Genomic DNA, 25,537 nt, shown 5'->3' with positions numbered 1-25,537 from the left:
ATGTACTTTCAGGCAACACAAAAACAAGAAACCCCACACATTCAGGAAATTCTAACACATTTTAATAACACTTCAAAGTTGACCAGATTTGTGGAAGTTCCTCACACAGTACCAGAGCACAGATGTATGCTACTTGTACACTGCTACATGTGCTCTACATTATTTTCATTTTATATTAGATTACAAGACATGTAGATCTTACTTCTGAGAGCTTCAAGGCAATACAAAAAAAGAACATTTATATCAATTGTAGTCATTGCCTGTGTCAATTAAAATGTGATATGAACAAAAAGGCAACATTTGTGCATCCAGACCTAATTTGGCAATTCAGTATTTGTCTGATATATTGCTAAGATGAGTGCTAAAGTATATTCAGCCTCTGAATAATCTAAAGCAAGTGATATTTTCAAAACTATATACAGAACGTTACAAACAACTTACGATGCATGTAAATGATCACCAGGAAACTCTATAAATAAATACAAAACTATAACAGACCACAAATACTCTTTATATTGTAAATGGTCCCGAACCCTGGACAGCCAACATAAAAATCTGTAATAAAAAGGCTGTTCCTTTCTGCTCAAAATTTTTTAAATAACTAAAAATCAGGTTCTTGCATTGATAACCAGTCAATAACATCAAACACTAACAGCAAGACGGGTTTCCGACATGCACCGAAATTAAAACCAAAACTACAGCATGACTGATTTAGAGAAGGAAACTTAAAACAACCAATTCCAGGGGACTCACATAATCAATCTAAGCAAAATACATCACCTCTGTAATGATATAAGGCGTCTAAAACTATGTCTGTTTGCACAGACGGGAAGTCTATAGCACAGACACATGCAATACCCACCGGCACAGGAATTCAATGCCTGAAAACACACACACACACACACACACACACAAAAGAGAAAACATAGCAAAACACTTCTCAAATGTCTCATTTAATCAAGTACGTGACTGGCTCATCCGTCAGGCAAAAAAGATCAAAGCATTAGCACAAATTTAATTCAGCATTAATTCCAGTTTGTTTTCTGCTTAAAGATCAGTAGAGCCGATGTTTTCAGTGCTAGCTTCAGGCATTCCCTTTGGTTTTGTTTCTAAAGAACTTCAAACTTAAAACATAGGAAGCATAATTAACATTGGAGATCAAAACTTTGAACATGGCCAAAAACTGCTGGTCTAAATGGATGACGGTTGTGTAAACAGAAGCACTTGTGTTGTCTATTTGTTCCTTGATAAAAGCGTCTTGCTAGTAGCATTTCTTAAAATCTATGCAGATGGGATGTAAACATCAGTATATTCAATACAGTTGCCTCATGCTTTTATGTATTAAAAGTGCTGTAAACTATCCTCTGTCTGCTGCTACATCTGGAGTCAATGATAACCAGTGCAAACTAGGCTACATACTGTAGATGGCACAAAACTTACTAAGAAATAACTTATCCAAGACCCTTATCTAAGCTGAAGTGTGAACAACCCAGGTCCGCATTCAACTGTTTTATCTCACAATTCTAACTTTTTTCCTCAGGATTGCATGACAAACTCGCAATGCCGACTTTCTTCTGAGAATTGTGAGATAGTCCTAATTAAAGAAGTTATTAAAGTCCTAATTTTGAGGGGAAAAAAGGGTAGCACTTTATTTTACAGTCCTGTTCCCCATGTACTTATTATAGTAATTATAATAACTATGTAATAACTAGGTACTAACCCTGAACCTACCCCACCCCATGTATTTACCTTGTATTTCCAGAACTTTCTTAGATAAATACGCTGTAAGTACACTATAAGTACATGTTAGTACACGTACTGTAAAATAAAGTGCAACCGAAAAAGACTGATATGTTCTCACAATTGTGGGATATAAACTGTAGGTTTCTCACAATTCTGAATTTTTCTGACCTTGCAATTGTGAGTTTAAATCACGCAGTTCTCACAATTCTGACTTTGTTACTTTGTAAGATTATCTCTCACAATTCGGAGAAAAAAAGGTCAGAATCGAAAGATGTAAACTCACAAATTGCAAGAAAAAAGTCAGAATTTTTAGATAAAAAGTCACAGTTGCCTTTATTTTTTTTGTTCAGTGGCCATTTGAGAACAACAAAAACATAAAAGAAGAAAAAGCTTGGAAGTAAAGTTGGCTTCAGCCAGTTTGTGTAAACTCCATCATTATAGACCCTACTGTGCTACCCTATTCAGCCTGGATTTATTCTGCTTCATCAAATGTGTAATATTGCTTATGAAGAGGATGCTACAGTAGTCATCAAGGAAAGAATGACATCTGATTGGCTCATTTGAAAAAACAGTCAGGCAAAGAGCTTGAATTGTTGAGTCTGTCACTGCCAGTTCGGCAAATAATAATAATAATTTTACTAATTTGTCAAAAGACCACAAAAATCCAAACATGTCAAAGCTAACCTTTTGCCACTTTGTTGTTTGTTTCTTCTGAAGACTGTTTTTGTACAATAAGTCAACGGGGTCCAAAACCAATGGACACTGGACCCCACTGATAAAACATTATTCAAAAGAAAGTCAAATAGGTTTGAAAAGGGATGAACTATCTCTGCATGGCCCAACCATTAAACCACTGGTGTGCCAATGGACTTTATTTCAAATTTCTTATTTAAAGAGATACAAAGGAAAAAGGGCCATGATACACAGTATGCAACATACCATCTGTTCAAAAAGTAATGTTCAAGATAATGTCTAATTCTCAAGAAATATTTGTTGACTGAGCCCACTGAATACAATGAAACTTTCAACCCATCAAAGCCTTAACTGTATCTACCCTGACTAAGGTCTGCATCTGTCCACCAACCCTAACACCACATTCAACACAAAGCGAAACCATGAACAGCCACTGTGGGAAACAAGGAAGAACGAAACCAACGATTCACATGAATTTTCATCAAGTTCAGACATGTAACTGTGCAGTAATATGGAAGTTACTTGGCATTACAGGAAGGTTTGTTTCCACTCATAACTTTGCCTCAAGTCTATTTTACCAAGTTCCCTGGCATGAAAAAAGTGCAGGATCAATTGCTTAGGCGTTTCACTGCTTTCCAAGTAGCAGCAACCAGATTCTTTTGATGGCTGGAATAAAGGTTTAAACGTGACAAGGTCAAACTGCCGTACTGCTTAAATTTTCGTCCCTTTCATCAAGGATTTTGGCATTACGTCCAACACAAGCCGAGTGATTATTTCACCAAAGTCGGCCTTGTACGATGTGTTCAAGTTGATACCATAAAAAGTGTGTACTAGGCACCAACACCTTAACCACAGGGGCAAAAGCACTTGTCCAGGCACACAAAGTTTTGGCCAAGCAGCACAAACAAATGTAAGAGCGTGTGAATAGGAACCATCCTTAACTGAAAGAAGGACTCACAGAGCTCCGGTTCAAGAGCAGTGATTGGGAGCTGGGAGAAGGTCAGAAGTTTCTTATGTTGAAGGAGTTGGAGAGGAAGGGGGCACTGGGGGCTGTATAAGGTGGCGGCGGAGGGCTGGTGGTGCTGAGGTCGGGGTAGGGATGCAGGCCCATCTGTTTGTTGTCCTGGAGCTTCCGCACCACCACGCGGCAGAAGTCCTCGCTATGCCGCTCGCAGGTATCCAGAAGCTTCCGCACTTTGGCGGTACGCGTGGGCTGGTTCACGACCAGTTCATAGTCCTCGCGCATCAGCAGCTCACGGGACAACAGAGCGTCTAAACTCTGATTGAGACATGCCTCCGTCATCTGCCGCACGATTTCCTCCCTTCGGGAAGCAATCCAGCGAGTCGCCGGTCCTTGAGTGTCCGATGCTGTGACAAAATCTGCAAGAAAGATTTTGGCTGAATTATATCATGTTTTTATAATTTATTTTTGCTAAATACTACAAAACTGTATTTGGCTTCACGGGTTAGTTCACCCAAAACATTTTATTTCTGTTATTTAGGGATGCAACGTTTGACCGGCCATAAATCGGAAGCGGACGGTTTTTGCTTAAAATACGCAATCCCAATCAGCCGGTTTTTGGTCTTTTTTCTGCCGATTTTTCCAGAAGTGCGCCCGCGTGCACATACTACATTGTAATCATTCACTATCATGTAATTTGTGTGAAAGTATTTCGAAATCTGTGCGCAGGACACGGGCAGCCGATCAGCACTGGAAGTGTAGAGCTATATGTCTGAGGCAAAGATAGCAGGAAGTGAACTGCCGACTGTACAAAATAAGAGTTCCTTTCCTGGTCACTGAAACTGCGCGAGTGTATCTGTACCTGTCCGCTCCCTGCACAAGCGGAGGCAATGAAGGATGCTCAACTTCTCGCGTGTTGGATGAGAAATGAAACATACTAAACCGTGACAAAACTGATTTTTTTTTTTTGTAGAGTAGAACTTGAATACATGTTTGTAAAGCCAGAAGTAAACGTCAGTTCTGTATAGGATGATTATTTTTATTTTACCTTAAAATTATATCGACTGAATTTGATTTTAAAATCACCTGCTGTAGCACACTGAAAAAGTGTTTCATTCAGTCAATTAAAATTCACTCATTCACATCTATATTTTTTTTTACTTGAGCCAATGAAAAATAAATAACTATTTTCTCAAGTAAAAAAATATAGATGTGAATAATTACCCTTTTTTTTTTTTTTACTGGATGAATGAAACTGTTTTTTATCTTTGTTTTATTCACACCAACATTATTTGATTTTAACATTTTGGAATAATATTTATATAGCATACTTTTAATTAGTCTCACTGGTAAAGACTTTATTTTAAATTTAAAACCAAATTTAAAAACTAAAATACTGAATGCTGATTAAGAAACATTTTATTGAATGTGTTGATTGTGTTGTTTGGACTGTAGAACTATGCAGTTATTGCCTTTAATTTTGACAGTTAATCTTTTAATTTAAGGCCAGTTCTATGTGGTTTCAAACCAATTCAAAAACAAAAGCTAAATGCTGATGTCTATACCATCTATGTTTGTATTGAATGTAGGCTACTTACTGTGCAGTTTCTGCCGTTAATTTCAGATGGTTACGGTTATTGTTTTCAATAGCCAAAAGCCAGTTCGGCCTATTAAATACCAAATAAACATCTTGTTTATGCACACTTTCCTTCTTTTTTTTTTGCTGCTTAAAGAAAAAAAAAAAAAGAAAAAAGAAGGAAATCGGTATCGGTACCAGCCAGTTTGCTTGTAAAAAAATCGGTATCGGAATCGGCCATGAAAAATCATGATCGTGCATCCCTATTGTTATTAATTAAATCAAAATTACGCCTTTGGTACTATATGAGGGCGAGTAATTAATTACAGAATTTTCATTTTGGGTCAATCTCTTCAAAAGAGTTTATGGAATAAAAAAAGTACTCTCAAAGAGTTAAAACCAGCACAATCTAATAAAACATGCTTAATGGATAAAGGGATTCATCAAAGAGAACATGTTGGAGAATATTAACTACTCTACAGTGGGTATAAACAATCTGGTCTCATCGGTTTGAAAATAGATTTTTTTCAACATTGGGATTAATTTCATGGAGTTTATTCATTGTATATAGTTGACAGTAAAGAGAAAATCTGATAGCAATTTATCTTATACATGCTTCGACACTGTTCAAGGTTTGGCTTACGGGGTGGTTACCTTGTGGGTGTGGCTGCAGTGTGAGGGGTTGTATGGCAAGAGCCAGGTCAATTTCACTCTGAGGCGCACGTGGTTTAAAAGGTATGTTGATGTCGGACACAGGCTGCGCCGTCTGGTATTCGGGACTGAGGTTGTTCCGAGAGCAGTGGTCCACAAGAGGCTTTGGAGGATCAAGTGGAAGGGAAATTAATGATGCCTGTGGACCAGCCTGAGCACCTGACACACCTGCTGATGTAGAACAGCACCAATAAACAAGCCAGTTAAAAGAATCCAAAGGGCAGATGGAAATGAGATGAATAGATTAGGTGCATGTGATTACATTACCCAACATTTTTTCATTGTCAATGTAGTGTTACAACATTATGATCAGTGTTGGGTAAGTTACTTTCAAAAAGTAATTAAATACAATTACATCATTAATGTTGTATTTAAATTACTAATTATTCTGTCTAAAAAAGTAATTTAGTTACTCAATAAATCGCTAATTTGGCTAGATCTTGAATTACCTATAAACCTTAGAATTTTTTCACAGCATGTAACACAATTACTTTAAAAGTAACTAATTAAATTACCTAAAAATGAACAGTAATCCCTTACTTTACTTTATCAGTGGATAAGTAATTTAATTACAGTAACGCATTACACCGTACACTGATTATAACCCAACCCATATTCACATGTTTTGTGAAAACACTGTGCAATACAGTATATAAACATTAGTTTCAACGTTTAAGGGGGAAAATGACAAATGGTGATGAAATACACTTGAATTGTAGTGAAAAAGAGACCTTTATAGTCCTTTCAGGAAAATATCATACGCAGGGCTTGACATTAAGCTTTCACATGAGCTTGTCCTTTGGACAAGTAAATCAATCATTCCACTTGTCAAAGTAAAAAAAGTTACTTGTCCAGGGGGAAAGTTTTTTTGTTTAATTTAAATATGAAATTAAACCACCAGTAGGTGGTGACAAGTCACTCTCTTAATGAGTGAATCATTGATTCAATTGATTCGTTCAAATGGCTGATTCATTCAATAAATGAAGCAAGTAACCGTTTTTATAAAGGGCTCACTGAATCAATGACTCATTCAAAAATGAATCATTTCGTAACGAAAGACTGTTGTGTGTTGTTCTGAGATGCGCGACTGTTCTGCTGTGGCTTTGCTTAGAACTATTTCTGTTAGCGAAATGAAGCAAAAACTATCCATAATGTGTCTATTATGCAAGTCAGTTAATATTACTTGTTTATTTAACTAAAGCCTCAACTGACGTGACCTTGATACTGTCAATAAATTATCCATTCTTAGTCACCGTTTACACTCAAAGTAATAAAATCAGAACCATTCTCGCCAATGTTTTGGTGGTGCCCTAGTTATTGTTTGTTATTAAAATTTTGATCAGGTTACTTGTCCGGTCGGCAAGTAAAATTCTCTTTCATTTGCCCATTCACAAAATCCACTTGTCCCGGACAAGCGTTAATGTCGAGCCCTTATACAGCAATATATAATACGAGGATTTGCAATGCTAGATCATTTATGTACGTTCATTCAACCAATCAATGACACTGAGACCCCAAAACCAGTCATAGGTAGCATGGGTATATTTGTGGCAATACACTGTATGGGTCAAAATTATTGATTGTTCTTTTATGTCAAAAATCATTAGGACATTAAGTAAAAATCATATTCAAATATTGTCCTATCCTAACAAACCACATATCAATGGAAGTCATATTTATTCAGCTTTAATGTATGATGTAAAATTCTCAATTTCACAGAACTGCCCCTTATGAATGGTTTTGTGGTCCATGGCCACTTATATCCAAATAAGAATGTTAACCCAGAGTTTAGGAATGTAAAGACTGAAACACCATCTTATGAAAACACAGGATTAATAGTTATACCCAGTTAAAGTCTGAAAAATATAATCAAAATAACCCAGGATTCTTTTTATGACACATGGTTTACTATTTCAAGTGTGAAAAGCCCAATTGTGAATTTATTTCCATGAGTAAATGATGGAAGAATTTCATTTTGGGGGTGATCTATCGCTTTTAGAAGAAATGAGTCCTTGCCTTGAGAGGGATTTGATATGGTAAGGAAGCCTGGATGGGACATTTCTGCTTCCTGGGAAGAGCAGGATCCTGATCCAGATGTTGAACTGTTGTCCTGTCATGCAACATGAACAAATTAAGACTGATCACCAGACTGCTCTTATCTCTACTTAAAAACTGAATCATCAACAAACCAGAACAACTCGGGATTTATATATAAACAAAAAATGTAACTTACTGGCCAAGGGACATTTGGTTCCTTCACAATCTTTTCCTGAATTTTTTGAGTCGATGAGCAACAGCTTGATGGCCTCATATACTGAGGGAAGGAATGCATGAAAAATTATAATACATAAAAAGTTTTTGTTTTTTTTTCTTACCTAAGAGCTAAAAGATGCAATCAAATTAATTTTAATGTCTATTTTAATGTCAGTCTAACCCTTAAAGACTCACCTTACTTCGTTTGACTTCCAACACTGCTTCCAAGAAATCAATCTCATCAAATCTTCTCATCATGGGCTCCAGTTCAATAAGACAATCTGTAAAAACATGACAATCAAAGCAGCTATTAAGCTACAAAATAATTCATCAAAGCTGCAGTCCGCATTATTGTAGGGAAGTGCGCACACTCTCTCTGGGTGAAAGCAGCGTGTACATGATTATATTAATGTGCTTTTGCGCTACAACAATGCGCTCTCGACATTTGTCAATAAAATAACACCATAAAAATACAATTTTTTTTTTTTTTTATAAAAACTGAAAGAGCTGTCAGAAGCTTGGTGGTAATCATTTAATTTATTCACAGACAATTGGTTGATTGTGTTAAGACTTCAACATCCCACGGAACACATGTTAGGAGAAAATTGGTAGCTTGAATGCAGTGTAAGTAGCTTTGGATAAAATCGTCTGCTAAATGCATAAATGTTATTTTTTATTTAATTTTAATTTTAACATTCAGAAAAGCTGTGTTCATTTGTGACGATTATCATGTGTAAAAAATTATAAACTTCTGCTCATCACACATTTTATTTTCCACAATAATCCAAAATCCATTGGAAAACTCATATTGGGTTTTTGTCAAGGGTACAAGGGTGATGCTAACTTCCGGGTTGGCCTACAAAAACAAGAACATCATCACCGCACCTCTCAACTGCTAACCATATCAGAGCTGACATGATGTGTATCCCATATCACTATTTTAGGTGGACTTGTGTGCCGTTTACATTTTTATTTTAAACTACTTTCACATTAAAAAAAGATCATACTCAGCATAGCCTGCTGCTAACTATGAAATATAATTGTGTATTGTTAATGGAGTATGTTCAAAAAGTCATCAAAGCCTTTCACACAGGTTGCTGAAATTACTGATTTATTAAGCCTTATCTGGTTAATTCTAGATGAATGACACATGAAGATGACCTCACTGCTCTCTGTCCATTCACAGCCATTTCCTCAATGCCCTGAAATGATGCAGGGTTTTTATAAGAGAAAACTTATAATGACTCAACATTTCTACTCGTCTGTAACACCAAATTTTATCATTAGATGAAAAAAATTGCCAGTAAAGACCAATGACTAAATTGTGGTTTGACATTTAAAATAATTGGATTGGATTGTGAGCATGAAGCAAACCAGTTCATAGGGATTGCGAAAAGCAGGGGAAAGGTCAAAGTTTGGGTGTGGGCTGAAACTCACTGAGAAAGGAGGGCCGTTCATCTGGGTTGGCGGTCCAGCCGCAGGTCATGAGGTTAATGAGGGTCTCTCGGCTGGGGATGTCTGCTGACAGACTGTCCAGGCCCGTGTCGGGTCGCGATCCACGGAGAACGCTGAACATGATCTGCATGGGATTGGTAGCCTCTGCTCACAGAGAGAACAAGAGGAAAGCATCAGAGAACTGAGGAATGTGGCCTGGAAAGACGGGCTGCTGCAGTTTATGAAATAGAGGAGGAAGTGTCCATGAGAGGAAATGTGTGTCATCGTTTTTTTTGTATCAAAAACATGACACAGCTAAATGTGCTTAGTGTTGAGTAGGGCTACACAATGTTCTGACTTCACTGCTTGCTGTGTTAGTTTAAAATTCTAGTATACTTTATCAACGTTTTTATTTGTATATTTTAGTTTTCATTTTAATTTTAGTTGAAGTTTTACTAATTTTGTTGAACTTTTTTACGTTGTTTTTTTTAAATTATTATTTTTAAAAAAAATCATAGTTTCGTTTAAGTTTTAGTCATTTTAGTACATCAAGCTAAACTAAATGAAAATGAGAGCATTTGCCATTACACTGTAGTTTAGGGACCAACTCTCAAAATTAACTAATTGCTTATTAGCATGCTTGTTACTAGCACACTGGCTGTTTATTAGCACTTATAAAGCTCATATTAATACCTTATTCTGCATGAGCATATTCTAGATCCCTTAATCCACCACATACATAAATTTAAAGGGGTCCTATCATGCTTTTTCAACTTTAGTTAGTCTGTAATATTGCTGTTTAAGCATAAAAAAAAGATCTGCAAAGTTACAAAGCTCAAAGTCCACTTCAAAGGAGATATTTTATTTAACAGACAACACTTTTCAAAAACTATAACGAACGACTCATGTGGACTACAATGCACATTTTCCGTGATTTTTGATATCACAAATACTGACGGCTGAAGGTCTGTAGTCCATGACAGCTTTCATTGGCCAAGCCCCGCCCATGGGGTCATGTGACTGACATGTCAAACAACCAATCACAGTTCGTTTTATTTAGCGGCACGTTTCGGGGCATGGAAATGTTGCAACAATAACAGACCAGTGTGAAAAACTCATATTTTAAAGATTCTATGCCGCAAACTTTAAATATTTCACAAAATCCAGCATTTATTTGATCCTGATAAGCACTCAGGTTTGGCGCCACAGTATCTTTTTTTCCAGACAGAACGTTAACGAACTCAACACACACGTCTCCCAGAAATCCTATAGAATTCAACCAATCCAATGACGACTTCAACACTCCTGACGTGTTTCCACTTATTCATCACATATTCATCCGATGTTTAGCCAACGGTCCGTGTGCATGACGTCTGAGGCGGAGACTAAGTTAAGCTGCACTAGAGAAGGCAACGAGTCGGAGACACGCTAGCTTTCCCAAGCCAGACAAACTTAGACTGGTTACAATCATCCGGGTTCAAATCGCGCTCAAACTGATTTGTTTTTCACGCAATATTTACACTGAAGCTCTCAAGCAGCTGTGGTAAGGGCAAGACATTTCCTGACCAGGCACAGAGTGCTGCCAATCACAACACACACTGGGACGGCTAACCAATCACAGCACATCTAGTATTTCAGACAGCGGGCCTCCGTTTGATACAGGAACTATTTGAGCCATTCACTCCAGACTGGGGAGAGAGATGTTGTAATAATATAAGAAATTTGAAAAATAATGTGTTTTTCGAACAACTTAGTATAAGAGCCTGTTCTAGTACACCCCCAAAATAAAATCAAGACTTTCTAAAAGAGCACACTAGGACCCCTTTAAGAAACCCCTAACTAATTATAAATAAGCAGTAAAGGAGTTTACTGTGGTAGAATCTTTGTTAATAGTTAGTTACCAGAGAGAATCGGTCGACCTCTACTTTGTTGTCTTAAAACACACAAAGAGAAGAATCTGCTCTTAAATCAACTCGATGGATTCAGCTCAAAAAGTAATTTAAAACCCAAATATAATTAGTATCAAACATTAATAAATCTAAAATGACCCTACGTATCTTGGCTGAAGTTTTAGCATGTTTTATTAAAATGCTTTGAAAATACTCTTTTCATGTGACTGTTGATAAAAATGTCATACAGTCAAACTGTAAACATATTTCTATATTTGTGCTTTATTAAGAAAATACTCAGACCGTTAACCCAAGAACTGATACTCAGATTCATGAACGTTTTTTTAAACCAGTTCACTAGATTCACAGAAAAGATCTGATTGAAAAGAATGCCTTGTACACTTTTATCAAGAGTGTAACATTTTTCAGAATGGAACATAAGACTTGTGAACTATGTGACTCACATAGACACATACACTTTTCTCTAATTCATGATGGACCCTACCTTCATACGGTATCCGTCTTGAAAGCACTTCCCACATGATGATGGCGTAACTGAAAAAGGAAGCACAGAACAGATGAGAGAACGGTTTCACTGCTGCATCCACATCTGGCAATCCCCCTTTGGAGATAAAACACACACTTGTCCTATCTGTGTAATAGTTTCAACATGCCCTCTGACTAAGATCTCAAAACCTCAGGGACGCTGGCAGGTTGACATTTAGTTTCTAAACCACTTCCCTTTTTTTGACCATAGCAGTTAAGGACAAAATAAAGGCTTCTTTAATGGGTAGTTTTGGTGAGCTATGATTAAACCCAGAAACTGATAAAAAAAAAAAATGTTCTGTTTCCCAGCCTTTCTCTTTGTTCTGAAAAATTAGTAAAGTATTTTATAATTTCCAATATCCTGTCCTGCTATATTCCTCCCTCCCAATCAAAGAGTTTGCACATCTGTTAATCAATGAATTTCCATGACTTTTCACTTGTGCCTTGGATAAGGATTTCATAGATTTCTAGATGATAAAATATTTTAAAGGAGAGAATAACTAGAAAAAATGTTTCATGACTTTTCCAGGCCTAGAAATCACTTTATAAAGGAGACATCGGATGCCAAGTTAATATGATCCTTTAGGGTCTTAATGAAAAGTCTGTAACATAGTTTAGTTAAAATTTCTCTAAAATATTTTTTAGCCCCTCAAAAACAGCTCTTTTCAGAGTAAGCCGTTTTTTTGCATGCTGCTTTAAATGTTAATGAGGTCTGCTGACCCCACCCATTTCTTCCAAGCTACTCTCTGAAGCACTGTTTACTTTAGCCGCATTCATCGTGAAACTTGCTAATTAGCACATTATTAGGAAAGGCAATTTGCAGAGATTCATTAAAAAACCTTACATTCGCTTCTTCTGAAGGTAAAGCTGAACCATGAATGTGTCACGCGAACATAAACACATTTAGGAAGATCAAGGGCACATTCCCTTCAGAAACAAATGTATCCACTTTGTCTTGAGCGGCTCAGACCTCAGAAGTAAATGACGACTGCTATGTTCATTATTACATCCAACAACAAAACACCTCAATCGCTTCGGAGACATCCTGCTCCTGCGGTGAAACTGATGACCGTTCACTCAGGGCGGTCTGAGGTAAAACACCAGTCCAGTCTGTGCTGAAACACTCCTGTCAATCAAACTATTGTGGGAGGGGCTTGTCTGTGTGGCTTCGTGAAGACAGGCATCTGAGATCAGTTCGATTTAAGAAAGGGGAAATTATTTAACGAGAAAAAATAAAAATAAAACACTGGGTGGATCTTTATCATTAAAGGTTAGTTGGGTGTACACATACTGCCAACACACATTTCAGTTCAAACAACTTGTAAAAGTGCATGCTGTATCTGATGACCCCTTTTAATTTCCTGACCTTTCCCTCATCTGACAGGAATTTTGCTGAGTCAGCATTAGACTCGGGCCATGGTGCAATAAGGAGATCTGAACGTTTTAAGGGGATGCCCCCTCAAGAAAATACAGGAACTGAGAGAGAGAGCCGTACATTAAAAGCAAGTAGTTGAAATAATTAGCAAAACAAGAAGTTCCCCCATCCGGTCAAAACTGGAAGCTTTATCAAATCTACAGAAACTGACCTGTACATGTCATATTTGACATCAGCTCTGCGGTTTTTGGAAGGTTCGTACTCCTCAGGTGGCATATAGATGACCGTGCCTCCCATTTCGGCAGGTTTGGAGCTGGACCCTTTAGTGATCGAGAGCTGGCGCCATTTAGATAAGCCAAAATCAGCGATCTATTCACAAACACAGATATATAAGATGCACATTAGATCAGAAAATCCAATGTGAAATCACAAAATATAAGCAAACACTTTAGTTCAGAAACCAACTCTCACTATTATCGAGTTGCTTATTAGAGTTTACAGAAGCTAAAATTATAGTTAATGGTCACTAAATAGAGAGAATTGGTCCCCAAACTGAAGTGTGACCAAATATATTACATACTTTCAAAATATATGCTAATTAATGGTTGAATTAAAAAAAAAAAAAAAAAAGGTTTTCAATGGTGTCTGTCAAGATACAAAAATGGCACCACTGTACTACATTCAACACCATTTCTAACCACCTTTTTTTTTTTTTTTTTACTTTTTTTGCAAAACAACAGAAACAAAATGTTGTGCTAGCATTTTTTTTTATCCATTTCCAATTACAATAAAAGAAGACATAGGTTTTAAAGGCTGCAAGTCAAGACTTTTTAGTGAATAACAACTAAAAAAATGTCAGTCAACTCCCCATGCAAAGCAATTCTATGGCTTTAAAAAACTTTAATTACAGCACTTCCATGATACTTTTACGGTGCATTTATGTAATTTTTTAAGCTTTAGAGCTCCAGTCCCAAGTTAAAGAGTGACCAGTACATTATTGAAAATATCTCCTGTTTCACAGAATGAAGTCAATTCAAAGTCAAAGTAAGGTTGAATTTACATGACAGTTAGTAAATTATGGTAGAACTTTCATTTTGGGGCTAACTATCCCTTTAAAATAGTATAAAGGTTTACAGACCTCACAGAGACAAAATAATGAACAATTATGTTTTTTTCCCAAATCCATATAAATGATGACATGTTAAGGCATAATTCAAAAGGATGAGTATTTACTATGAACTGCTTTCATTTGCAAGTTCCAGGAAACTAGATCTACAAATGCATCCAAACACATGTGAAAGTGTAATAAAATGGGGTACGGAGCTCAAGCAGACCTTAACATGGTACTCCCCATCCATCAGGATGTTCTGAGTTTTAAGGTCATGGTGCAGAAGGGGTGGTGTCATGTTGTGAAGGAAGTTAACTCCTAAAGCGATCTCATAAAGAATACGCAGCCTCAATGGCCAGGCCACCGCTGGGTACATATCTTTCTGTAACGCAATAAGAACAGATAGAAGTCAACATTCAAGAACCTTTATGCCATAAAGCAGAAAGTGAAACTGCGCTTTACTCAAACTCAAAGTGAACTATTACACTAACACTTCCAGAATAAATGAAGTACGTCATGTAAAAGGAATGCTGTTTGTACATTAATACCTCATGCAGGAGCTCGTCCAGTGATCCGTTGGTCATGTACTCAGTCACAATGCAGAAGAACTCGGGCTCATTACAAACCCCAAAGATCTGGATGATGTGGTTAAATCGAGCTTTGTGAAGCACCTCAGCTTCCTTCAATAAACAGTTTCTCTCCCTGAAAAAAGATGAATGGGTTTCTCTTTCATACAACCGCATGAAATGCAGTATAAGTTATTACCTGCCAGGTTTCCCACAGTTTTTGACCAATAAATTTACACAAACTGTTCATTTATGCCTTGCATTATCCATTCTGCCATGAACTTCGTTCAGTTAAAATCTTGACATCTTGGAACAGTTCATAAATTAAGATACTTTTATGGTGCTTCAGTTTCCTTTTTAAAGGCTAAAGAGTATATTCAAATTATATTTAATATTAACATACACAATATTGCATTTCTGGACAATACTGATAAGCTGGTTATTATTTTCATAATAACTGATGAGACTAAAATTAAAATGTATTCTGAATGCATTGAAAATTAAACATGCTAAGCTATAAATGCTATAAGTGAGTTTATTAACCTCAATGTTGTTGTAAACTGTCTAAAGCTATAAATGTAATTTCGGCATTTGCTAAAGATTACATTTAACAATTAAAGTGAAATTATACGGTTTTTAAAGTAGTTCACCAAAAAATTAAGATTTGGGCGTAGTTTCTCACCTCACAGACTTTTGTTCATCTTTCGAAAACACAAATTAACAGATTTTCAATGAAACCAGCTTAAAGTCACCCAAAACTCTTGCATTTAAAAAAAGTTAATAAAATTGGATTCATATGGATAACTTTTACAATTTCTTGACAATGTTATTTGTGTTTCGATGATGAACAAAAGTCTTAAAATGAGTTAAAAATGATGACAAACTATCACTGAGTGATAGAGGCCAACATAGATGCTCATTTGCCCCACTTTTAACATTAATTATCCAATTTAGGATGATTCTGGACAAATAAAATCTCTAAAAACATAGATAAACGTTATGATACAGCTATTGTCTTTAAATTCTCCTTTAGTGCTCAACAGATGAAAAAATTATTAAATACAAATACACAAGTAAAAGATGACATCTTTAAGTGAACTATTACCTTAAGTTTTCATTTAAATATTTTCATTTTTATTCTTTTTCTATTTTTTTTTTCACTTCTTCACATGTCTTTTTCGGGTCTGGAAATGACATCCCATGACATTTGCAGGTTTTTCATGATCTTAGAAACTTCTCAGCTGTAACTCGGTGCTTATTATCACAAAACAGACAGCGTTTGTCCCAAATTAGCTCGTGGCCCACCACATCCCAACTGAAAATACATTCAAACGTCGTCTCCGAACATACAGTAACGTTACTTTTAATGCAAACTGTTTGACCGCATACTTAATGTATGTACGTAAGTGCTGCATAGTAGTTCAGATCAGTGACCTTTCTAAAAACCTGCAACAACCAGCATTTGTGGCCATACCAGACATAAACCATCAGAGCGCATAAAAGCCCAGCAATCATCGTGCATTAAGCGAATAAGGAAGACAACTCACCTCTCACCAACCGGTGAATCCAGTTTCAAGCACTTGATCGCCACCGTGGTGCGCCAGTCGCTGTGCTGCGCCCTGAACACGGTCCCGAAGCCGCCTTTACTGATGTAGTGCAGGTCCGTTAGTTTCCGGTACGGGATCACCGGTAAGGTGCTGGTGAGACTGCAGATGTTGACGCAGCCGGCGTGCTCCATGTTTGAGGATATTATGAGACGAGACGGGGCCCGTTCAGCTTCAGTGGAAAGGAGAACTGAAAGCGCGCTGCTACAGCTTAAAACCCTCACAGATAGAGTCAATACGAACTCACATGTTGTGAATGCAGTCTAATCCACACTACCAAGAGACAGGCGGTTAGGGGATCAACGTTACTAATTTATGTAATAAAAATATCCCTGGAAAAGGAATGTTTCCTACGGATCGCGCTTGGAGACACGCCCCCAATCCGAACAACGCATTTTATATCATGCCATAAAACAAACTGCAAATTACCGCCAAAACCAAATAAAATCACAGCAGTTTGACATTTATCGATTACGAAGCGTGGTGGTGGTGGTGGTGGCTGACCGCTCGGTAAATATTTCGCAGGTGCGTGAATGAGTGGGTCGGACTAAAACCGCAACGTTTTGTTTTGTGTGTGTGCGTGCGTGCGTGCGTGCGTGCGTGTGTGTGTGTGTGTGAATGTAACCACCCGTGTAGTCCCGCCCTTGACATGGGGATAGATGAATGACATCTCAACTAGCCAATCGCAGACGACTTATAAACCCTTACAGCCAATACTGTTGTAGGGGGCGGGATTTCCCGGAACACAGGTAGGTTAAAAAACAACAACAACAACGCCGATCATCACAAGACGACTGTGACTTCAGCTTCCGGTTATTGTGACGTGTGAAAAGCTTTTTTTTTGGTATAATAATTATTTTTGTTGTCATTAAGCATATAATAACTTTTACACATAACCAAACTGTCTCTGACATAACTCCTAACTTTTCAAACTGAAAATATAATTAACTGGACGTTTGCTGTGAAATTGTATACACGATACACAGTTTCGACTGCTATTGTGTTTGCTCATTTATTTGTATGTTTATAAAAGTTCAGTTAAATATAATATATGTTTAATCGTCCACGATTTTGAATTTCTTTGAACTGTTTAAAATGGTCAAAGACGTCAGTCTGACGTTTTTGGCCCATGCAGGCTTCCTGGGTTATTCCAGTATGATGTAAAAGGGAATTCCCAAGAGATTTTTCCAAACTCACAGTAATATGGCACTGCATCCTGCCTGTTATATATAAAAACAGAAACTTAAAGAAATGTATGCCGACTTGTAATAGAAATAAATTCCTTCCTCATGTAATCTACTTTGGCTGTGGTTCTGGGTTCAGTGATGATAACTAGCTGTCATGCAGAGGATGGAGCTGATTTTCTTGGTAATAGGAAGTGTTTTTGCTCTTGGCACAGTGGGAGAGGAAGTATCTGAGTTACATTATTGCTCATTCTGTATACTGTAAGTATAGTGTTGTTCCATAGTGTTCCTGTAGCTCAACTGGTAGAGCACTGCGCTAGCAAGCAAGCAAGCGCAAGGTTGGGGGTTTGATTTCCCGGGAACACATGATATGTAAAAATTGATAGCCTGAATGCACTGTAGGTTGCTTTGGATAAAAGCATCTGCTAAATGCAAAAAATTAGTTTAAATTTAATAGTACTGGAAATGCAATGTACAGGAGTAAGTTATTTGGTATATACAGTACAGACCAAAAGTTCGGACACACCTTCTCATTCAAAGAGTTTTCTTTATTTTCATGACTATGAAAATTGTAGAGTCACACGGAAGGCATCAAAACTATGAATTAACACATGTGGAATTATGTACATAACAAAAAAGTGTGAAACAACTGAAAATATGTCACATTGTAGGTTCTTCAAAGTAGCCACCTTTTGCTTTGATTACTGCTTTGCACACTCTTGGCATTCTCTTGATGAGCTTCAAGAGGTAGTCACCTGAAATGGTCTTCCAACAGTCTTGAAGGAGTTCCCAGAGATGCTTGTTGGCCCTTTTGCCTTCTGTCTGCGGTCCAGCTCACCCCTAAACCATCTGGATTGGGTTCAGGTCCGGTGACTGTGGAGGCCAGGTCATCTGGCGCAGCACCCCATCACTCTCCTTCTTGGTCAAATAGCCCTTGATGCCTTCAGCGTGACTCTACAATTTTCATAGTCATAAAAATAAAGAAAACTCTTTGAATGAGAAGGTGTGTCCAAACTTTTGGTCTGTACTGTATATATATATATATATAAAAAGTTACATCAGTTGTGGAAGAAAGAATGCCATCTTAATTTATTTATTTTTATCCGTGCAGTCTGTTTTTTTTTTTTTTTTTTTTTTTTTGCTAATTGCATGATTTCGCCAGTAGATGGCGACAAGCGACTGTCAGCACTGATTCAGTGCTACTGGATGTTACCATAGACAGTAAAAGAAATGTTACTCGAAAACTGCAGTTGGACAGTTAAGATGGCCTATCATAGCCCTCGAAATATGACTGGAAAAACATTTTATGGTCCTACGCCTTCCATAGACGAAATAAATAAAAATGTAAGTAGATCACTTAACTTATTGATTGCTATCGGGATGTGAACACACTTTCAAAGAAGCACAACGTAAAATGTTTTTGAACCAAAACACTTACCTTGGCTTTGTTTAGAACTGTTTTACTGGTTCAGCAAAAATAAGTAACTGGAAATAGTATGTCTAATACTGTGTCTTACTCAGTAATAGCTTTTACATAACCATCATCATTATTATAATGTTATACTGTTGTTATAAAAGCAATATTGCACAAGTTGTGACTTTTGAATATCAGTTGCGATGTAAACGAATCAGAAAACACATTCTTGTTTGTGATATTGTTTAAATTATTCTTGATATCATTTAGCAATAGCATTAATTATTAAAGTCGCCTAAAAACAATGATTTAGGGGAAAAACAAATATTCTGAATATCATTTGTGCAATGTAATACTACACACATTATTTATAAAGACGGAACTGGAAAAAAACCCCAATGAGATTAAGAAAAGTTATTGATATATATTAATAATATATAATATTATTTAAAGACTGAAACTGCTGAGGTATTTTATAGTTCATATTTAAATATATTTATGCAGAATGAAATGCAGATGTTTCTGTCTGTTATGCCTACACACACAAACACACAACCAAAACTACATCACAATTCTAATACATTTAGCAAAATCAAGTATGTAATGCATTCTAGAAAATACTGAGATAAAATTTCGACTGATTTCTAGATATTTTATTGCCACATATGCCACTCCATATTCATACCAGACACTGACTTTCAATAGCTAACATATCATAAACAAAATGGCTAGATTATCATTAAATACAGTAATGAACTGCCGAATAAATGATGTAACACGATGGAGATTTCTCGTTTATTTACAGACTGATTTAAATGCAGTTTTAAAAAGGACTTGTGCCAATGGCGCCATCTAGCGCCTAGCACTGACTCCTGCAGCAGGATGTCCCGAAGGAGCAAAGTAGTGATGTGTTCACTATTTGTCCACACCTAATAATAAAATGCAAAACAAAGGCAGTGATTTGGGAATTCTGATGGTGTTGCAAAACCAGTCATTAAACAGCATCGAGGAAGAATGGACCAGTTTTAATTCTTCATTAATTAAATACTTGACTATATAAAAGAAAAATAATAATTTGTCATTGTTTTTCTCAGACCAATTCTCAGATGCTACATGATTCTGCAACACTGTTTCATATAACTGTAATAAAATGTAGCTAATTTGAAATAAAGGGGTGAAAACATTGTAATTTTAATGCAAGGTTTTTGTAGATCCACCTTTACCGTACCGTGCAAATACAAATGACTTTAAAATTGAGAAGGTGTGGTTTGGTTGTGTCTCATTTGTGACCTGATTCACTTCTCTTAAAAGTGAGGAATGCAGAAGATGACATTCAGTCAACTTCTGCTAACATATGACTCTTTTCTCTTCACCGGGTCCATTGCAGAAGATCCAGCATGTTTTACCAGAACCTCAGTCCGGATGTTGTAAGGAGAGGGAACGCGATGGAGTATTACAGAAATGGATTTTGCAGAGAAAGCAGTGAAGAAAGGACACTCAAGGTCACCTTGCTTGGATATAAGGTCATGGAGGAAAAGACCAAGTTTACAGTAAGGATTTTCTTCTTTGTAGTTCTTTTCACTCTGCTGTCATGAATTTATATTAGATTGTCTGTTGTTCATATTTTAATATGGCCATATTTCTCTCCAAAATGGGAACTCTACACTGTTAATTATTTGACTGTAAATTTACAATAAATTGCAGGTTAATAATTGCATGACTTTCACAGTAAGTTACTGTAACATTTTTACAGTAAATTATTGTGAAATGACAGCTGTATACTGTGACTTCACAGTAATTCTGACATCGCATTACTGTGATTTAGCGGTAAGCTGCTGTAGAATTAATGTATTTAACTGTGAAATTACAGTTGGTGTCTATGTATTACTGTAATTTAACAGTAAGCAGCTGTAGAATTCATGTATTTAACTGTGAAATTAGTGTCTATTACTGTAATTTAGCAGTAAGCAGCTGTAGAATTCATGTATTTAACTGTGAAATTAGTGTCTATTACTGTAATTTAGCAGTAAGCAGCTGTAGAATTACTGTACATAACTGTGAATGTCTATCTATTACTGTGATTTAGCATAAATGATGGACCAAACAAAACTGATAAAAACAGTGACATAACTTTTATTTTTAAGAAGTAAAATACAATTTAATTACATGAATAAAACACTGGGCAACAGGGATTGACACTGGGTAACAGGAATGTGTGTCAAAAGAGAAAGAAGGAGACAGAGAAGAGAGAGTGAGGGAGAGAGATGTAAGAAAAGACAAAAAGGTGGGAATAGAGAGGGTCGCAGGTGTCTCTCTCCTTCCCTCGCAGCTGGCACCTGCATAGTGTGGGCTCTCATCATTTAATGTTGTTCCAAACCCGCATGTCTTTGTTTATTCTGTGTGAAACACAATATTAATAATAATAATATTATTATACTTGCATTTAAAGAAAATGGGATCTAGAGTTTCACACTTTAAAAGGAAACAAAGCATCATAAACGTATCATACAATGTCTTCTAAAGTCATTTTGTGTCTTTGTTTCAAACAAACCTAAATAAAAAGGCATTGTTCACCCAAAAATGAACTCAGCCTCATGTCGTTCCGAAACCTTGAATTCAGAACACAAATTATGATATTTATGAAACCTGAGAGATTTCTGTCTGTCCATTGGAAGTCCATGTAACTGAAACTTTAAGCTTATAAAAACATTGTAAATATGATCCATATGAATCAATGTGCGTTAATCAGTTGTTTATATGTGAATAAAAACCTAAACTAAATCTGTTTAATCTGCATTTAAAATGGTCATGTTTCATTATAAAGACATTTATTCTTGTTTCGAAGATGAACAAAAGCCTTGAAGGTGAGTAAATGATAGAATTGTGATTTTTAGGGGAACTATCCCTTTAAGAATCACATGGAAAGAGTTGGTAAATGATTCAAAGGCAGTTTTTAGTGATAAAGAGGACATGATGTTCCCTTTTTGCTCTTCTCAGGTCTACAAGATCTTAGTGAAGCGTGCACCAGAAGAGAGCTGGCACATTTTTAGACGATACACAGACTTTTCTCGGCTACATGACAAGGTCAGGCACAGGTGACTCATGTCAGCTGACAGTGCAGTAATGGAGACATGCGCAGCTTTTCTTAGAATTTCCTTCTTTTAGATGAGGGTGACTCTTTATGTGTGTGTTTTCAGCTGAAGGAGGCCTTTCCTTCGTTTAACTTTACCCTTCCACCCAAGCGTTGGTTCAAGAACTTCAGCGCTGAATTTCTAGAAGAGAGACAACTGGGCCTTCAAAACTTTCTCCAAAACCTGATTGCTCATAAAGAAGTGAGAATTAGGTACTTACGTTACGCTATATGTCATGGTTTACTCGCCCTCATGTTGTTCCAAACCTGTATGGCATTCTTTCATCTGCAGAACTCAAAGTATGTATATACTAATGTCACATTTTAACGGAAAACCATGAGGTAAGAGAGTAACACTGCTTTCTTTCTACTGAAGTGAGGCAGTCAGAGAATTCCTATGTCTGGATGACCCACCCACTGCTTTCGACGATATTAGAGAGAGATGGGTAAGCTCGCTCAGTTACTTTAATTCTTTTGCATTCAGCCAAATATAATGCATCCAATTATCTGGTCACACCAGCTTACAACCACATCCCCGACCACAAGCAAAAATAAAAAAAACAATGGACTAATCTATTTCTCCTGCTGCTCCTACACAAGGCCTTCTGTGAGACACCGGGAGGGACCAGCGGTTGCCTTCAAAGAGACTTAATGGATGAAGAGAGAGAGACTGAGTCCCTGAGAAATGCCCTGCTGCACAAAGAACTCCAAATTAGCCAGCCAGAGCGAACAAAGAAGTAATGTAGCAACATGAGCTATTTGTGGGTTGCTTAGGAAACAGAGACAAGCAGGTGGATTTCTGGATGAAATTAATGACTCCAAAATGATTCTTCGGCTAAAGGAGATGAAGTCAAATTGGACTAAGTGCTGCACAAAATGCAGCCTCTACCAGCAACACTAATTGCTTTTAGAAACGTGTTGTGCCCATTTAAATTTTTAGTGTAATTTGTTTTATATTTGTATTAGATTTGCAGATTTTAAATGCAACACTGAACAATTTTTTTTTTTAAACTTTTAACCCCATAAAGCCGGACATATCAAATAATAGTCAGAAGAATTGCATATTTTAAATGTAACGTGATGTAACATCACTTTTTTAATTTTAATGTAACAGTTTACTGAGCCTTTAGAAAAAGGTTTGCATATGAGTTTTTAGTTTTTATTATTATCATATTTGATACATCATTATAGCTCATAGAGGAACTCATAATCAAGTAGACACATCAATTTTATTCAGAGTCCCTGAGCAAAAACAGTTTGGTGCAGCCGCTGATATTTATATTGCAAAAAATTAACATGAAATATCTGATAGCTCGTAATGTAAATTAAGTGATCAAACATACATTGATGATTGAGGGATGAATAAAATATTTGATTATTTTGAAATTATTTTTCTTAAAAAAATTGGATAATCAGGTTCAAGCTGCTTCAGCCAGTGAGTATTTAGGCATGTAGATGAAGATGATAAAAGACATGTTGAAGATTCCCAGAGAAGGTTTGATCATGTTGACAGGTTAGAGGCTGTATGACAGGGTTAAGTATGTGTTAAGATTAATTAAGTTGCATGATTAATGTAAGTGAAATCCATTCTCACGTCATGCCATAAACACTCCATAAAGTTCTCAAGTTGATCAAGACAGTACCGCTGGACTAACATATCACATATGTTTAACTTTTCCCTGTTTAACCCATATAGTGGCATGTATCGAACCCAAGAGAAGCTGAACAGAGAGCCCAGAGACGTTTTAACAGCACAGGAATATAAAGAAGTGGAGAGAGATGCCCTCAGGAGACCAAATAAATGGTAATCATGTCTACCATATAACTGATTCTTTTCCCACACACTCCCTTCACAATGAATGCTAGTTAAGTGTTATTATTTAAATAAACAGCCCATAGTTTTACTGAGAATCAGTATGTGTCTTGGGAGCGTTTTGTCTTATTATATTGCTTGTATTGCTTTTCAGTTCTGAACTGGGGTTCATAAGGACTCATGGAGCGTGCTGGTGCGGATCAGCAAATGAAAGTCCAGAAAAGCACAGTTCCAAGAAACCCATCAAATAAATAATAATGATAATAAAAACTGCTAATAGGGCACTTTCTTCAAATCTTCTGTTTGTTCTTGGCCCATAATAAGAGAAGAAAAGCTGTTTTGTTTTGGATGAATCAAAACTGATTGATTCCAGAAAATGATTTGGAGCACAAACACTTTTAATAACTTAACTTAAAAGATGATGTTTGTGAGTACATGTGTGATTCTATAAGGTTTGTTTCACAGAGATTTTATAGGACATCTGCGACATCTGTGACTTTAGCAGCCAAAGAAGCAACTTCACCCGCTCTCTGATACAATCTTCTATACAACTTTCTGTTCATTACCCAGATTTTTGACTTCTGTTTTGGATTACTCACATTTGTGCTTTTGTGATTTGGATTGTGGAATAAATTGATACACTAAGATTCTTCTGATTCAAATGGGTCATCAAGCAAGAAACTTTATGAAAAACATAAAAACCTGTATGCATTATTTACATATAATTGATACATGTATTGTATGAGATATTTGATAATTGAATTAACTGTTCTAGTGGTTCTGCACAGCTCTTACCAGTGACTATATCTGTCCAAACAACATGTGAGTGTTGACCAGCATGATCTTTCTGGTGAAGCTGGTTGAGCTTCTTTTTTTTTTGGTAAGTGGCCACAACAGTGGAACATATTTGTTATGTGCCATTTAAATGGTGAAGGGTGTGCTTGTTTCTGTCACGTTACGAGACGCTTGAAACACAACGAGAACCAATTGCAGGTAAGTATGATTTATTTCAAGGGATAATCCAGAGGGGTAAACAGTCCAGGCAGGGGTCGAAACCAAAACATCAATCCACATACAACAAGACACGAACACAAGGCAAGGCAGAGCAAGGCAAGACGAGAGTTGACGGACATGAATAATACATAACATTAAACAAGGACTCCGTAACACAGACTAAGGCAGACTGGGTATTTATACACAGAAGGATAATGGGGAAACAGGAGACAGGTGGGGGGAACAATCAATTACGCAACAGGGAGGAAGGTGACCATATAAGGGAACAGGAAGTGATCTGGGACAGACACCGTGAGAAGGAGGACATCTAGTGGAACCCCGGGGAACAACAACCCAGACACTGTGACAGTACCCCCCCTCTACGGAGCGGCTCCCAGACGCTCCAAGACGAAACACAACACAGAGACCAGGAGGGAGGCGGACAGGTGGAGGCTCAGGGGGAGGGACGGAGGGCCGGAAAAGGAACACATGGGGGACAAACACCAGAAATGTAACCATAAAACAGGGATACCAGGAGGGAGGA

General features: G+C 36.9%; 2 protein-coding genes across 3 annotated transcripts; one reads left to right on the top strand and one right to left on the bottom strand.

The window, feature by feature from the left end:
• Positions 1 to 40: 40 nt before the first annotated feature.
• Positions 41 to 16,919, bottom strand: LOC127950817 (receptor-interacting serine/threonine-protein kinase 2). 2 transcript variants are annotated; one of them, XM_052548130.1, is made up of 11 exons: positions 16,403 to 16,919; positions 14,838 to 14,991; positions 14,516 to 14,671; positions 13,393 to 13,550; positions 11,766 to 11,815; positions 9,375 to 9,536; positions 8,133 to 8,218; positions 7,918 to 7,998; positions 7,701 to 7,794; positions 5,628 to 5,855; positions 41 to 3,816 (listed from the first exon to the last, which is right to left on the bottom strand). In XM_052548130.1, exons 1-11 carry the CDS (start codon positions 16,591 to 16,593, stop codon positions 3,437 to 3,439), a joined length of 1,740 nt encoding a protein of 579 aa, XP_052404090.1. In that variant the 5' UTR covers positions 16,594 to 16,919; the 3' UTR covers positions 41 to 3,436. The 2 variants fall into 2 exon arrangements, with proteins under 2 accessions (XP_052404090.1, XP_052404091.1); XM_052548131.1 differs by having other exon boundaries at positions 5,628 to 5,852.
• Positions 16,920 to 17,069: 150 nt separating this feature from the next.
• On the top strand, positions 17,070 to 24,649 carry LOC127950818 (sorting nexin-16-like). Its single transcript, XM_052548132.1, has 8 exons — positions 17,070 to 17,208; positions 20,445 to 20,607; positions 22,055 to 22,141; positions 22,255 to 22,400; positions 22,564 to 22,633; positions 22,788 to 22,924; positions 23,884 to 23,991; positions 24,155 to 24,649. The coding sequence occupies exons 1-8, from the start codon at positions 17,123 to 17,125 to the stop codon at positions 24,249 to 24,251; spliced, it is 894 nt and encodes a 297-aa protein (XP_052404092.1). The 5' UTR covers positions 17,070 to 17,122; the 3' UTR covers positions 24,252 to 24,649.
• Positions 24,650 to 25,537: the final 888 nt, after the last annotated feature.

Source organism: Carassius gibelio, chromosome B2, assembly GCF_023724105.1.
Source record: "Carassius gibelio isolate Cgi1373 ecotype wild population from Czech Republic chromosome B2, carGib1.2-hapl.c, whole genome shotgun sequence".
In the NCBI taxonomy this organism is placed as follows: domain Eukaryota; kingdom Metazoa; phylum Chordata; class Actinopteri; order Cypriniformes; family Cyprinidae; genus Carassius; species Carassius gibelio.
Note: the sequence above shows the minus strand (reverse complement) of the source record. Positions and strands in the feature narration are given on the sequence as shown.

Bases quoted from the DNA above. Each gene is read 5' to 3' on its own strand.
- LOC127950817 (XM_052548130.1), bottom strand. From the start codon at position 16,593: ATGGAGCACGCCGGCTGCGTCAACATCTGCAGTCTCACCAGCACCTTA. The intron at 13,551-14,515 runs GTCTGCTTGAGC...GTTTGTGAATAG, and splicing joins ATGGGGAGTACCATGTTAAG to ATCGCTGATTTTGGCTTATC. The intron at 7,999-8,132 runs GTGAGTCTTTAA...TCCTTCCCTCAG, and splicing joins TGGAAGTCAAACGAAGTAAG to TATATGAGGCCATCAAGCTG.
- LOC127950818 (XM_052548132.1), top strand. From the start codon at position 17,123: ATGACATCTCAACTAGCCAATCGCAGACGACTTATAAACCCTTACAGC. The intron at 22,142-22,254 runs GTCAGGCACAGG...GTGTGTTTTCAG, and splicing joins TTTCTCGGCTACATGACAAG to CTGAAGGAGGCCTTTCCTTC. The intron at 22,634-22,787 runs GTAAGCTCGCTC...CTCCTACACAAG, and splicing joins ACGATATTAGAGAGAGATGG to GCCTTCTGTGAGACACCGGG.